The sequence below is a fragment of the Cynocephalus volans genome, chromosome 3 (genome assembly GCF_027409185.1).
Source record: "Cynocephalus volans isolate mCynVol1 chromosome 3, mCynVol1.pri, whole genome shotgun sequence".
NCBI classification, from domain to species: domain Eukaryota; kingdom Metazoa; phylum Chordata; class Mammalia; order Dermoptera; family Cynocephalidae; genus Cynocephalus; species Cynocephalus volans.
Window position 1 is genome coordinate 94445898 of NC_084462.1, and position 15583 is coordinate 94461480.

At 34.7% G+C, this 15583-nt stretch overlaps 1 protein-coding gene across 2 annotated transcripts in view; it reads left to right on the top strand.

Annotated features, from left to right (window-relative positions):
- Positions 1 to 15583, top strand: part of UBR1 (ubiquitin protein ligase E3 component n-recognin 1) — a 137888-nt gene that overhangs the window by 105124 nt on the left and 17181 nt on the right. For both annotated transcript variants that reach the window (XM_063089129.1, XM_063089130.1), the window contains 5 exons: positions 3713 to 3780; positions 4782 to 4932; positions 11880 to 11967; positions 13630 to 13763; positions 15250 to 15358. In XM_063089129.1, the coding sequence (XP_062945199.1) occupies positions 3713 to 3780; positions 4782 to 4932; positions 11880 to 11967; positions 13630 to 13763; positions 15250 to 15358 (550 nt within the window). The remainder of the gene's footprint in view (positions 1 to 3712; positions 3781 to 4781; positions 4933 to 11879; positions 11968 to 13629; positions 13764 to 15249; positions 15359 to 15583) is intronic.

Genomic DNA, 15583 nt, shown 5'->3' on the forward strand with positions numbered 1-15583 from the left:
TTTTTTTTGTCGTTTTTTCGTGACCGGCACTCAGCCAGTGAGTGCACGGGTCAGTCCTATATAGGATCCGAACCCGCGGCGGGAGCGTCGCCGCGCTCCCAGCGCAGCACTCTACCAAGTGCGCCACGGGCTCGGCCCAATATAAAAATTTTTAAAAAGGATAAGAGGTTACACAGCAGTAGAATGATTTTGCTTTCATTTTGGTTATCTGTATTTCCATTTGGGCATTTAACGTCTGCTACAAGAGCTCCTCTGCACCCAAACAGGTCAGCCTTAAAGGACTGTTTGTAAATAAATCTATTTGTTCATAAGTCCAAAATATCGTAGGTAAGGGAGGTTTCAGCTTGCATTTCGCAGATATATTACTACTAAATAAGAAAGTTATTCAGGTTTTTTAAGCTTTAAAGCCAGGCATAGTTTTCTTCTAGCTGAACTAGCAGGCAATTTTTTTCTAACAAGATAGAGCAACTTCTTTACCTTGAAAATATGTTGAGGCCGGTAACTTTCCTCCTTGTTAATCCCCACAAGCTTCTTAGGGAGCTCTTCCTGAGCAGCTTTCTGCTCACTCTGATGGTGGGGGGATTACACAACTCTAGCCAAGGCTGCCGCCCAAGTTTCATTAGAACTTCCATCATGATTAGCTTTTATATTTTCAGATTGACTTCCAGCTATCTCCTGAATTAGCCTCATGCTAATAGGAATCTAATGTTGATGGTGTTTACCTAGCCACACACTTAAAAGTTTTTCCTTTTTTTGCTTTCTTTTTTCTCTTGTTAGTCAGTTGCACAAGGCCCAAACTTTCCATATGTTACACATGCCTGTCTTTGTTCTTAGGAACTATTCCTGTTGTTGAACAACTTATCCTATTTGCGTATTACTGTTTGAGTTTTGTTTCTCAATTTTTAGTGTCTTTTTCATTTCAGTAATAAATTAGGTACCTTGTTTTATTAGCACTTACAAATAGTCTCTCTGCTTTTGCACTTGTTGTACATTATGGGACTTATATTGTTTAAAACACCTCAAAATCAGCACCAAACAAGGAGACTAACATCACACATGACAGAGACTAAAATGATGGTGTGTAATGTCTAATTTGCAGTAAGTGGTGAAATAGATGTGCTTTTGCTCTGTAATGTTGCTCAGTGCCTATTCGTGTGAAAATTTATAAGCAAGAAAATCTTTATTTGCAAGGTGTTAGGGCTATAAACTTTATAAAGAGGTATAAGATATGTAAGGCTTAAAGTTGTATTAAAGAAGCAGAACCTTTATTTTATAAAGGTTTTTAACACACATTATGAAGTAGCCAGATGCCAGATGTGTTCTTAACAGTTGCGTTCTTCAAAAATTAAGACAAGGACAGGTCAGCCCATGGCTCACTTGGGAGAGTGTGGTGCTGATAACACCAGGGCCATAGATTCAGATCCCTGTATAGGGATGGCCGGTTAGCTCACTTGGAAGAGTGTGATGCTGACAACACCAAGTCAAGGGTTAAGATCCCCTTACTGGTCATCTTTTAAAAAAAAATAAAATAAAAAATTAAGACAAGAAATCATCGTGGGGCTCTGGTGTGATCTCCTCTAATGGACTAGGATTTGAACTGAGCCTTGAAAATAGGGTACATAACAGGTAAGTTGAGAGGAACAGAGACAGCATTTCAAACACAGTGTACATTTGAACAAGATTGAGGGGATAGGAAAGCATGTAGTGTGTTCAAATAGACAAGTTCAATAGGAGTAGTGGCACCTATGTTTTTATAAAAATAAAGGACCTTAAATGTCCCAGTGAGAAGTTTGAACTTTAGGTAATTGGGAATTTTTGAAAAGTTTTGGCAAGAGTATTCTGGTGTTAATTTAAGGTTAAACAATAGTTTGGGTTGGATTTCAGGCGGAAAAACTACAGATAAATTATGTATCCAGATATAGTAGCAGGAATTAGGGAAGGAATTAGGGTGGGCTGGGTAAGGGCAAGGTTTTAAACTAAAATGAATAACAAAATTTGACAGAAATGAGGAAGTCCAGAATAGAAAGTTGTTTTATGTATAAGGTGATGAATGTTGTTTTACTCTGTTGATTCTGTACTAGGAATAGGACATACAATGCTTATTGCTAACTATGTGCTGGGCCCTGTACTAGAATCTTATTATGTAATTTCATTTCTTCTAATCACCATCCTTCAAGGAAATTATCATTATCCCCAGATACAATGAGAAAACTGAGGCACAGGGAAGTTATATGACTTGCTCATAGTCATAAAACCAGTAGGAGGAAGAACTAATATGTGAACCTGGGCCTGACAATAAAGCCGATGCTTTTCCCACTGTATCGCATAAACTTTGCCAGGATGTTTAATTTGGCATGAAGGGACCATTTGACCAATAAATAAAATGAAAATATGCATGCCAAGATTGACTTTTGATTTCAAAGTAAATATTTTCAGCAACCAGACAGAAAAATAGTTTCACAACTGCCTATAAGAACAATTTGATGACAGAAACAGTATTCCACTGGCTGAAAAGATAGTAGAACTTAGGACAAGGGACTAGGAGTTATTTATATGCTCTAAGAATAAAGCAAATTGTTAACACTGAGAAGAGAATAAGATAGGTAGTGTCATGGACATGCTAACTGACATATCAGAAATATTACTCAAAAATTTTAATATGAGAAAATGAGATCTAGAAACATCAGGTGACTTGTCAAGTCATACCACTAGTTAATGTCAGAGCCCTGTGATCACTTTATTTTATATACCCAATATTAATAACAGTTATTATAGGATTATTATATGCCAAACTTGGGATAAGTGCTTTAAATGCATATGTTAATGAACCTCCCCAAAATCTTGTATGTACTCTAGACTTAGAGAAGTTAAGTCACTTGGCGTATGACAAATAGTCACGGGCAGTACTGGAACCAATTTCAGTCTGACTTCAAAGCCCATGACCTTAACCTGTATGCTTTTTGTTTAGAATCTTGGATTTGGGGTTAAGAAATTGAACTAGTCTGAAAAGAGTCTTCTCTCCCTAATTTTTTAAAGTAATAGCTTTATTAAGATATAATTCATTATCTTATTTATATCTATATAAAATCATTCCTGTTGTCTTGACTTCTTGATTTCACTTCCTTGCCTCTCTTTCCCTTACTTCTGAATTTATTGCTCTTCTTTAGAGATTAACCAAATTAGAAAGACAATAGCTTTTGAGCTGTCTGTGCTACCTCCAGATCATCAGTCCATATATAAACTGTTACCTTATTTTGTTCAGGAGGATCTTCTACATCCTCATTTCACCTACACCGCTTTACAGTCTCCCTGCTCCCCACCTCAAATTTGTTCACATGTTATGTATCACAGAACATTTAGAAATGTACAGTTAGGGGGAAAAGTAATAAAGGGAACACTGTTAGAAGTAACTCTTCTTATTCATTAAGCAAGTATTTCTGGAACAATCTCTATTTCAGTTGTCCTAGTTCATTTACCTTTTCTTTCTAGATCTTATCTTTCAACTCTTAAATTGTATCCAAGGCTTTCTGGGAGCCTTTTCTCAGTTCAATTTTTCTTTCATTATGGTTCCCATATCTTAAAGGTCTGATGTACTAGTTTCTGTATTTTATAATCCTGTTATATTTTCATTTTAGATATTTCTAGCTTTCATTTTATTTAATTGTATTGCTATCTTACTGAATTACATGAACTTTTTGTTTATTTGTTTTAGTTGTTCTTCCTAACCTAAAATCAGAAGATACACCATGCCTTCTATCTATAGATCTGTTTCATGTTTTGGTAAGTGTTCAGTAATTTTTTTTTTTTAAAGCAACTCAGGTTTATAATTTCATTTCCTCATTCAAATGTATGCTGTCTAAGATTATAAATTATTGGTGTTCAGCCTATAAAATTTGGTTTCTTCTGTCCATTCTGTTTACAAATAGGTACAGATTTGACTGTGACCATCAAAATCACTTTAAAAATGAAAGTGCATTTACTTTTTCTTTGTAATAGGTATTATCTAGTTGATTATATTTGTTGTTTATATAAGCAAAATTTAAAAATTTCTGTATTATGCTTCCTCCCCCCTTTTTCTTAACTGGTTTACATTATTAAGCAGTGAGTGGTGATGGTGTGAGCTATCTTAAAATCATTAATTATTTGGTGATAGGGACCAGGCCATGCATAGATACATTTAGTCTTCCCAAAACACCTATGGATGGGTGGCAACTTTTGTGAGTGTCTTGCAGAGCTGTTCCATCCCTGTGATGATCTCATTACTTCAAACTGAATTCTATAGAGAAAGCAGTGGTGGGGTTGGGAGCATGGAGTTTATGTAGGGTTAGCTAGCATCCCCTTCCCTCATTATCTAGACCTCTACCGAATGGTTGTCCACCTTGACTGTCTTTTGGAATCACCTGGGGAACTTTGAAAAGAATGCTGGTAACTGGACCCTACCTCTTGAGATTCTGATTTGGTTGGGCTGGAGTGGGGCCTGTTGTCTCTGTTATTTGAAGAGCTCCTCAAGTGATTGTAATGTTGACTCTTCTGAACCACACAGCTGAGAACCACTATCTAAACCTAGACTAAGTAGAGCCAGCAAAGTAATAACCTATTTGGTGATGACTTTTGTCCTCCTTTTATGGTACATACTGGAAAAATATGGTGGTTAATTAAAAAAAAAAAAAAATCCCACACAAACACAGTGCAGCATCTGGTGCTCTTTACATTTAGCAGTGAGATTAATTTGTGTTGGTCTTTTGTTGTTACCCATGTTGATGTACATTTTTCTTTCATAGGTAGGTGCTGTGTTAGCATTCCCATCTTTGTATTGGGATGACACTGTTGATCTGCAGCCTTCATCAATTAGTTCTTCCTATAACCACCTTTATCTCTTCCATTTGATCACAATGGCACACATGCTTCAGATACTTCTTACCATAGACACAGGTAAAGTTCCCATCTGGATGTTGACTATAGATAACATATGCCCATGCTTTATTGGTAAAATTAATTATGCTAATGATTAATCATACTATATTTCTAAATTCTATATTATGTCTTTTGTTGAATCTATATTATGTCTTTTGTTGAATTTTAGATCATTCGTTTCTTGACAGATGCTATTTAAGCAGGGAATGGTAAAATAAGCTGTGAAAGGAATAATTAGCTGAAACCACTTAATTCTCTAACTTATTTGCAGCTGCTCTGCAGATATGTAGTAATACCATTTGGACCTGCTTTTCCCTTTTTTTTTTCCCTCAAATTTCCCATTCTCCAAGGTTTGTCCCTACCTGAGTACTTTCAACATTAAATCATTCTTGATTCCTCCAGCTAGAATAATAGTACTGTGTTCACCTTATAGCATTTATCACCTGGTATCTTCTTGCATAGTTATTTGTGGTGATATCTTATTGAATTTCCACTCCTTTCTCTGTTTCTCCTTTCTCTGTGTTCCTCCATCCCTAGTGTAAGTTTCTTGAAGATAGGGAACAATCAAATTTTAAAATCTTCCCTCTTAAACCTCAAGTATCTGGCAACCTTTGTTAAACCCAATAAGTGCTCATCAAATGTTTTTTGAATAAATGTTTATTTGAGAATACATGAGTAATATAACATTATGGAATTAAGATATAGTTGTCCTTTCAGAGTATGGTCTTTAATGGAAAGGAAAGTGTGGTTCTAGGTACCAGTGACCAATAAGAGCTACTGAAAGTTCAGGTAATTTAGAGTACAGATTGTTAAAGTCAAATTAGAATAAAATATAGCAAAATAATATATGCATTTACCCTTTGACTCACTAACTCCGTCTTTAGGAATCTATCCCAAAGCTTTTCTGGCAAAAATAGGAAATGATACAAGCACAACGTTATTCATTGTGGCATTATTTGGAGTATTAAAAAACCAGAAACAATTCAGTTGTCCATTAATGGGGAATTGGTTGAATAACCTGTGGTATATCCATGTAATGGAATACTATGTGGCTATAAACAGAAATGAACAAGATCTATTGATATGAATAATCTCCAGGATATATTATTAAGTGAAAAAGGCAGGGCATGGAACAATGGTTATAGTATAGCACTTTTGTGAAGGTATTTTATGTGTGTATATATTACATATATTCGTATTTGCTCATGTTGTTTATAATAGGAACAACAGAAGTTTAAACAAAAAACTAGGGCCAGCCCGTGGCTCACTCGGGAGAGTGTGGTGCTGATAACACCAAGGCCACAGGTTCGGATCCCATATACGGATGGCTGGTTAGCTCACTGGCTGAGCATTGTGCTGACAACACCAAGTCAAGGGTTAGGATCCCCTTACCGGTCATCTTTAAAAAAAAAAAAAAAACAAACTAAAAATAATTGCCCCTAAGGTAAGGTAAAGACACAAAGATTCAAGGAAAGGCTGCAATGAATGTTCTTTTTAAGTATAGTTTAGATTTTAGAGCCATAGAAATGTTTTACGTAACTAAAAAAAAATAAGATGGGGAAAAAAAAATTTTTTTTTTTTTTTGACCGGTAAGGGAATCACAACCCTTGGCACGGTGTGGTCTGCACCACGCTCAGCCAGTGAGCGCACCGGCTTTCCCTATATAAAATCCAAACCCGCAGCTTCGGCGCTACTAGTGCCACACTCTCCCAAGTAAGCCACGGGACCGGCCCATAATTTTTAAAAATTGAAAACAGTAAATGAAACTAACTGTTTTTAAATGATGTTTTAGGATAGACTAAGTAAGTAATTATGTCAGTGTCATTGGGAATTATGATTTTCAGTAAAAGAGGGAAGAGACACAAGAATAAAATCAGAAAAGTTAAGTAAGAACCCAATAATCTTTCAGTCAAAATCCCAGCAAGTTATTTTGTGGATGTCAACAAACTGATTCTAAAGTTTATATAGAGAGGCAAAAGACCCAGAATAGCCAACTCAGTACTGAAGGAAAACAAAGGTAGAGGGCTGACACTACCTGACCTCAAGACTTACTATAAAACTACACTAATAAAGACTGCTGTGGTGTTGGCAAAAGAATAGAGGAATAGATCAATGGAACAAAATACAGAGCCCAGAAATATACCCACAAAATTGTAGTCAACTGATCTTTGACAAAGGAGCAAAGGGAATACAATGGAGCAAAGGTAATGTTTTCAGTAAATGGTGCTGGAACAACTGGACATCCACATGCAACAAAATGAATCTAGACACAGAACTTACCTTTCATAAAAATTAGCTCAAAATAGATCACAGGCCTAATGTAAAACACAAAAATATATAACTCCTATGAGATGACATAGGCAAAAACATAGATGACCTTGGGTATGGTGATAACTTTTTAGATATGACACCAAAGATGTGATCCATGACAGAAAAAAAATTTTAATTATTGAAACAGAATTGATTGTACATATCTGTGGAGTACAGCATTGAATATCCATACCTGTGTGCAATATGTGATGTTCAAATCAGGATAATTAGTATATTCAATATTACACAATGTAATCATTTTTTGTGGCCCTTTACCAATTCCTTGCTAACCCTTCCACCCCCTCCCCTTTCCCACCTCTGGTGGTCTCAGTTCTGTTCTTTCCTTTTGCAAATTCAGTGAATTATTGTGATCATTATATCCTTATTATTTGTTTATTTTTTTTAGCTCCCACTTACAAGTGAGGACATGTGATATTTCTCTTTCTGTTCCTAACATATTTCACTTAACATAATTTTCTTTAAGTTCATCCATGTTGCTGTGAATGGCAGAATTTCATTCTTTTTGTATGGCAGAGTAGTATTGCATTGTGTATATATACCACATTTTCCTTATCCAGTCATCTCTTGAAGGAAATTTAGGTTGGTTCCAACTCTTGGCTATTATAAAAGGAGCTGCAGTAAACATGGGAGTGCAGTATCCCTTCAACATGATGATTTCCATTCCTTTGGGTATATATTCTGTAGTGGGATTGCTGGATTGTATGGCAGTTCTATCTGTAGTTGTTTGAGGAACCTCCATACTCTTTTCCATAATGGCTGCACTAATTTACAGTCCCACCAACAGTATAGGAGAGTTTCCCTTTCTCCATATCCTCACCAACATTTGTTATTCTCTTTTTGATAATAGCCGGTCCAGCTGGGTTGAAATGCTATCACAATGTGGTTCTGATTTGCATTTCCCTGATGTTTGGTGATGTTGAGCATTTTTTCATGTGTCTGTTGGCCATTTGTATATCTTCCTTTGAGAAATGTCTATTTAACTCTTTTGCCCATTTTAAAATTGGGTTTCTTGTTTTTTACTGTTAAATTGTTTGAATTCCTTCAAAGAATGCCTGTTCAGCTCCTTTGCCCATTTTTAAATTGGGATATTTGGTTTTTTACTGTGTAGTTAAGTTCCTTGTATATTCTGGAAATTAATCCCCTGTCAGTTGTATAGTTTGTAAATATTTTCTCCCATTCTGCAGGTTGTCCTTTTGCTCTGTTAATTGTTTCTTTTGCTGTGCAGAAGCTTTTTAGTTTGATATAATCCCATTTATTTATTTTTCTTTTTGTTGCCTGTGCTTTGGGGTCATATTCAGTCTCTGCCCAGTCCCTAATTCCTGAAGTGTTTGCCTTATGTTTTCTTTTAGGAGTTTTGTAGTTTCATCTCTTATATTTAAGTCTTTAATCCATTTTGAGTTGATGTTGGTATATGGTGAGAGATACAGGTCTAGATTCATTCTTCTTCATATGGATGTCCAGTTTTCCCAGCATTATTTATTGAAGGGGCAGTCTTTTCCCCAACGTATGTTCTTGTTGTCTTTGTCAAAGATCAGTTGGCTGTAAGTCTGTGGGTTGATTTCTGGATTCGCTATTCTGTTCCACTGGTCTTAGTGTCAGTTTTATGCCAGTACCATGCTGTTTAGGTTACTATAGCTTTGTAATATAATTTGAAACCAGGTAGTGTTAGGCTTATGGCTTTATTTTGCTCAGGATTACTTTGGCTGTTCAGGGGTTTTTGTCATTCCATATGTATGTTAGGATTTTTTTTTTTTTTTTTTTTTCTATTTCTGTGAAGAATGTCATTGGGATTTTGGTGGGAATTGCACTGAATCTGTAGATTGCTTTGAGTATAATATAGACTTTTTCACAATGTAAATTCTTCCAATCCAAGAATATGGAATGTCTTTTTATTTTTTTGTGTCCTCTTTAATTTCCATGAAAGAAATAATTGATAGGCTGGACTTCAGTAAAGTCAAAACCTTCTGCTCTGCAAAAGTCAGTGTCAAGAGAATAAGACAAGCCACAGACTGAGAGAAACTGTTTCCAAAGGCAGTCTGACAAAGGACTGTTATCCAAAGTTTACAAAAAAAATCTTAACACTCAACAGTAAGAAAACAAGCAGTCCAGTTAAAAAATGGGCAAAAGACCTGGCTCTGGCAACTAACCAAAGAAGATATACAGATGGCAAGTGATAATATGGAAAGATGTTCAACATCTGTATGTGGTTAGGAAATTGCAAATTAAAACAACAATGAGATACCACTACACTTTTTTTTAACTTATTTTTGTCATTGTACATGTTTGTGGGTTAAACTTCGTTGTTTCAATACATGCATATATTGTATAATTATCTAATCAAAATAGTTAGCATATCTGTCACCTAAACATTTATCATTTCTTTGTGGTTATAACAGTCCAGATCTTCTTTTCTGGCTATCTTGAAATATACAATACAATGTTGTTAGCTATGGTCACCCTAGGGCACCAGATCTTATTCTTACTATCTAACTGTAACTTTGTAACTCTATACCAGTCTACCAATCTTTCCTCAATTCCTCCCTCCCTTTCCCTGCCTCTGGTAACCACTCTTCTACTCTCTATTTCTCTCTTTTTTTTTCTCTCTTTTTTATTTTTCTTAATTTACCCATGATAATTGTACATATTTATGGAGTATAGTATGATATTTGGGTACATTCATACTGTGTGCAGTGATCATATCAAGGTGCTTAGTATATCAATCATCGCAGACATTTGTCACACCTATTAAAATGGCCAAAATTCATAACACTGATAACTCCAAATGCTTCTGAGTATGTAGAACAACAAGAGCTCTCATTTGTTGTTGGTGGGAATGCAAAAATGGTGTACTCACTTTGGAAGACAGTTTGGCAGTCAAAGCTGTACCTTTACCATACAATGTATTAGCCATACTCTTTTGTATTTACCCTTATGAATTGAAAGCAAAACTGCTTTTTACCCTGAGTGAATCATTGTGCAGTATATGCACATATTGAAACAACACACTGTACCCCCAAAATATGTATAAATAAATGTTAAAATAAAAAACTTTAAATAAAAATATTTTTAAAAGGAAAAAAGAAAACTTATTTCCATACAAAAACCTGCTCGCAGATGTTTATTGCAGCTTTATTCATAATCGCCAAAACTTGGAAGCAACCAAGATGTCCTTTAGTGGGTGAGTGGATAAGTAAATTGTGGTACGTGCATCTAAACAATGGAATAGTCTTCAGTGCTAAAAAGAAATGAGCTATCAAGCCATAAAAAGACCTAGAGGAAACATAAATGCATATTTTAAGTGAAAAAAGCCAATCTGAAAAGGCTACCTACCATATGAATCCAACTATGTATTACACTCTGGGAAAGGCCAAGCTGTGAAGACAGTGAAAAGATTAGTGGTTGTCAGGAAAGGGGGCAGGAGGTTAAACAGTCAGAGGACAGAGGATTTTAAAGGTAGTGAAACTGTTCTGTAAATAATGGTGGGTACATGTCATTAAACATTTGTCTAAGCCCATATGATGTACAACACCAAGAGTATTGTAAACTGTGGACTTTGGGTGATAATGATGTGACAATGTAGATTCATTGATTGTAACAAATACATTACTCTGGTGCTGCATGTTGATAGTGGGGGATGTTGTGCATGTGTAGGGATGGAGTATATGGGAACTCACTGTACTTTCCACTCTATTTTTCTGTGAACCTAAAACTGCTCTAAAAAAATAAAGTTCATTGATTGAAAAAAAAAGCACAATAATCTTATTTGTGTGTATACATTTGTCGTACTCATCAAATGTTGCACTTAATATTTGTACATTTTATTGCATGTAAAATTTATCTCATTAAAAAAAGAATCATATACAAATATTGAATTCTTACATTTGGATTGCAAAAAATCAGTATGAACTATGATATGTTTTTTTCTTTAAAAAAAAAGATGTGTATTTCCTAAAGAGATCTTATTTGGAAAATGAACTAGCAGTATTCATATAAAATAAGATAAAATTACTCAGGGTAATTTTAATTGTGACCTTTCAGAATTAATACATAAACAAAAGCATTTTTTTAAAAAGAGAGCACTATTCAAATGTGTTGTAACTATCCCTCACAGCAAACTGCAAGGTGTAGGCATTTTCATCTCCATTTTAATACAATAAAATTAAAGTTCGAGAACATAAGTGGCAGAGTTGGCAATTGCCAGAAAGTTTTAAGATGATCCTCCTTAAGGATAGGTCAATGGAAGAAAATGACCTCACAAGGCTCTTTTTATGGGGCTCTTTGCTTGAACTTGAAGGCAGAACAGCCACCTACTTCTTTCTAGAAAGGTTGAATTTCTACCTACTAGGGACCCAGAGCAGATAGCTGGCCACTAATTTATTTCTCTGGTCATGCTAATATGAAGTAAATATTAGACATCCAAGTTTAGTGATTCTGCTCTATTTGTTTCTCCAGTTAATATACAGATAAAGTTTGCCTAACATTTTTAATATTCACAATCAACTATTTAGATCGAGAACAAGAAAAAGAATTCAGATGAATCAATATTGTGTATTATCTTAGAACCATGAAATTAACACTTAATTAGTAAATTGAATAGCAAATTTGTAAATTCATCTTGAGAATTTCTTTTTCAGGTCTCCCTCTTGCTCAGGTTCAAGAAGACAGTGAAGAGGCTCATTCTGCATCTTCTTTCTTTGCAGAAGTTTCTCAATATACAAGTGGGTGAGTAGCAGTCCATTAATCCAGTCAATTTCAGTATTGTTTTAATAATTTTACATGTTTGTTCAATTGTTTGGCAGTATAACTCTTACCATTTTAATTCCAATTTTTAAAAATCAGTTAAGGGCCTTTAATATATGACTTTGCTACAGATGGGCTTATAGTGAAGAAAATTTACTTTGATTATTTTACCTTAAAGTAAAAAAAAGGCTGTAGGTTGGAATAACAAACTTGTTTCTGAGACTGAAACAAGTTTGACACATATTTACTTTTATAAACTGTTCTGGGAATATTGACAAAAGATGATAGAATTTCAACAAATGGCAGTATTTAAGTAAATGTAGAAAATAGGTCATTCTTTTACAGAAATTCATACAGTTGATGTGCTTGATGCACTTAACTAATTAGAGGTTTTTTTAAGGCTGTTATAAGTGATATAGGAAATATATTGTCATTTATATTTTAATATGCATTTTATATATACATATATGTATATATTATATAATAGTTATATATGTAACATATAATTTATACTTACATATAACTTGAAATTTATATACAGACGCTCCTCAATTTATGATGGGGTTACATCCCGATAAACCCGTCATAAGTCAGAAATATCATAAGTTGAAAATGCATTTAATACCCCATGAACCTATATGATTAAGTCAAAAAATCTTAAGTCCAACCATTGTAAGTCAGGGACTGCCTGTATATTTTACCTCTGGATAAAGGTTAAAACCAAAAGTACAGTAGGAATGATCTGCTGCCAACTTTCCCTCTTTGTTTTCATCTTCTTTACCAGTCTTTTTTTTTTTTAAGTTAATAGTTTTTTAGAGCCATTTTAGGTTTACAGAAAAATTGAGTAGAAAATACAGAGTTCCCATTTACTCCTTCTTTCTACCAATTTCCCCTATTATTCATATGGTTCTTTTTTTTTTTTAATAGATGGTTTTTTAGAGCAGTGCTAGGTTTTCAGAAAAATTGTTCAGTGTTCCCATGTACTTGCCCCCAGTTTCTTCATTATTAATGTCTTGTATCTTGTGATACATATGTTACAATTGGTGAACCAGTACTGATACATTATTAACTAAAATCCATGGCTTACAATAGTGTTCAGTCTCTGTGTCATTAAAATATTGTACAGAATAGTTTCACTGCCCTACAAATCACCACTCAATTGTATTATAAAAACCAGGAAAGTATAATTTCTGTAGCTAACTCAGTTGCTTTGATTAGTTACGGATAAATTTTTCTTCTTTACATTTCATTACAAAGGTTTGTAATCTCAAAAAAAATGAAAGCTTTAGCAAGCTTGAAGTTTTATGTTGAAGAGTGAACTTTTTTTTATAGTCACGTTTCTTTAAAGTAGATTCTTTTTTGGTCACCTTTTTGTCTTTGGTTTTGTGTTTGATCTCCACCTAAGAAAAATAGAGTAGTTCTTTGCCTTAAAAATGCACAAGATCTGTGGCTTTCTTTAGGAAATTATTAGATTTAAACACTGAAGCTACTAGCTAGTTAAGTATTTTGTTTTAAATGTATAAAAATTAAATGGGTAATAAATTATTTAAGTGTTTAGCTATGCTTTTGAAAGAGGATGTGCTTAAAATCTGGGGTTTTAGTCTGATAAGTCTTCTGTTCTATTCTGGAATTATTGTCTCTTAGCTGCATTGGGTGTGGTATTCCTGGCTGGTATTTGTGGGTTTCATTGAAGAATGGCATCACCCCTTACCTTCGCTGTGCTGCGCTGTTTTTCCACTATTTACTTGGGGTAACTCCACCTGAAGAACTGCTAACCAGTAAGTAGAAAACTGAAATTACAGAATAGAAAATGGTAGACTTTTTTTGTTCTTAACTTCGAGCTCAAGAATACAAGGTTAGAGTAGGCAAAACTGCTTCTCTATTTCCTACTCTTTAACCTGTGTTCACCCCAAACGTGTGCCTCTGTCCTGGTGTTAATAGTAAGGCCAAAAACCAGATTAGCCTCATAATCTGCAAGATCTACTCTTGGCTCCTATCTATGTATAGTTTATATACTTGAGCGTATAAAATGCCTGCATGGAAAATATAACTGATTGATATACAAGAAGTTAGAAACATTGGTTGCCTTTTGGGAAGAGAACTGTTTCGCTAGATAGGAGGAAGACTTTATTTATTGTACACCGTTATTTGAATTTTGAACATATGAACATATTAAAGAAATAAAATGCTGCTGGGAAAAGCCTGCTGGAACCAAGCAAGGCTGTGTATATTTAAGCAACAAGATCATTTTCTTTTTCATTTACTTTCCTCTAAATCTTGACCAAAGTGGAAAAGGCTTTCTTGTGGCTTTGTATGGGTAAAAATCAGAACATTTGTATGATTTTTGAAGAGTCAGCAAAATTACTCAGAGATTTTTTTACTTTTGTCCTTTGAAAATAAACTGACTAGTCAGTCGATTTTAATGGCTGTTAGCATCATTATCTTGAACTCAGTTCAATAGAGTTTATCTAATCTAGGTTTGTCATGTCTCCATAAAATAGGACTCCACTTTCCAGGTAATTGCCAGTGCAGATCTATTGTTCGCACACACACACACACACACAAATGTGTATTTATTTATATAGTAGTTGCTACAGTACAGCAGTGAAGAAAATAAAGTCCTTTCTTTTACTGGGAAGAAACCAAATATAAACAAACAGATAAATATATGTAATATAATGTCAAATGGTGATAAGTGGTGCAAAGAAAAATAAAGCAGGTCATGGGAATAGAGAGTCCCAATCTGGGGAACTCTTTGACATAAGTATGGAACGCTTCTCTGTGAGGAGACACGGAACAAAGAGCTGCATGGATGGGGTTGAACTAGACAGACAGATAGTTCAAGGAAGAGTATTCCTAAACAGAAGGAACAATAAATGCAAAGGCTTTGCTTGGCATAGTCAAAGAACAGTGAAAAGATGAGTAGGGCTGAAGCCTAATAAACAGGGGGAGGGTAGCAGGAGATGAGGTCCAAGAGGCAGCCAGGGGCTGAACATGTAGGGCTTTTATGCAATGATAAGGACTTGTATTTTATACTAACTGTGGTGATTAGACATTGGAGACATCTAATAAGGAGAGTGATGCAGTCACTTTTGTTTTAAAAGGATCACTGTGGTTTTTATGCCACTCACAGTTTTCTAGAATACAAAATATTCTTTCTGCGTATAGAGTACAGAAATGAGTATAAACAATGAAGAACCTCTTTTAACAGATTGGCCAGGTTAGAATAACATGCTTATTAAGTGTATTTTTATTCTTTTGCAGATTCTGCAGAGGAAGAGTACAATGCACTCTGTAGCTATCTATCTTTACCTACAAATTTGTTCCTGCTTTTCCAGGAATATTGGGATACTGTAAGGCCCTTGCTCCAGAGGTACTATAGGGACAAAACATCATTGTTATTATACAGTTTGAAAATTTTTAATTATTATTATTTGGTAAGCTTTAAGATTGATTAGCATTGATTGAAGAGGTGACCGAAGTATAGGAGATTCCTTATTCACACACTTAAGGAATAAGAATAAGAACAGCACCATGGGCAATTGGAATTCCTGCCTACTCCACATGACTACAGTTCATTTTATTTATTTTCCCACAG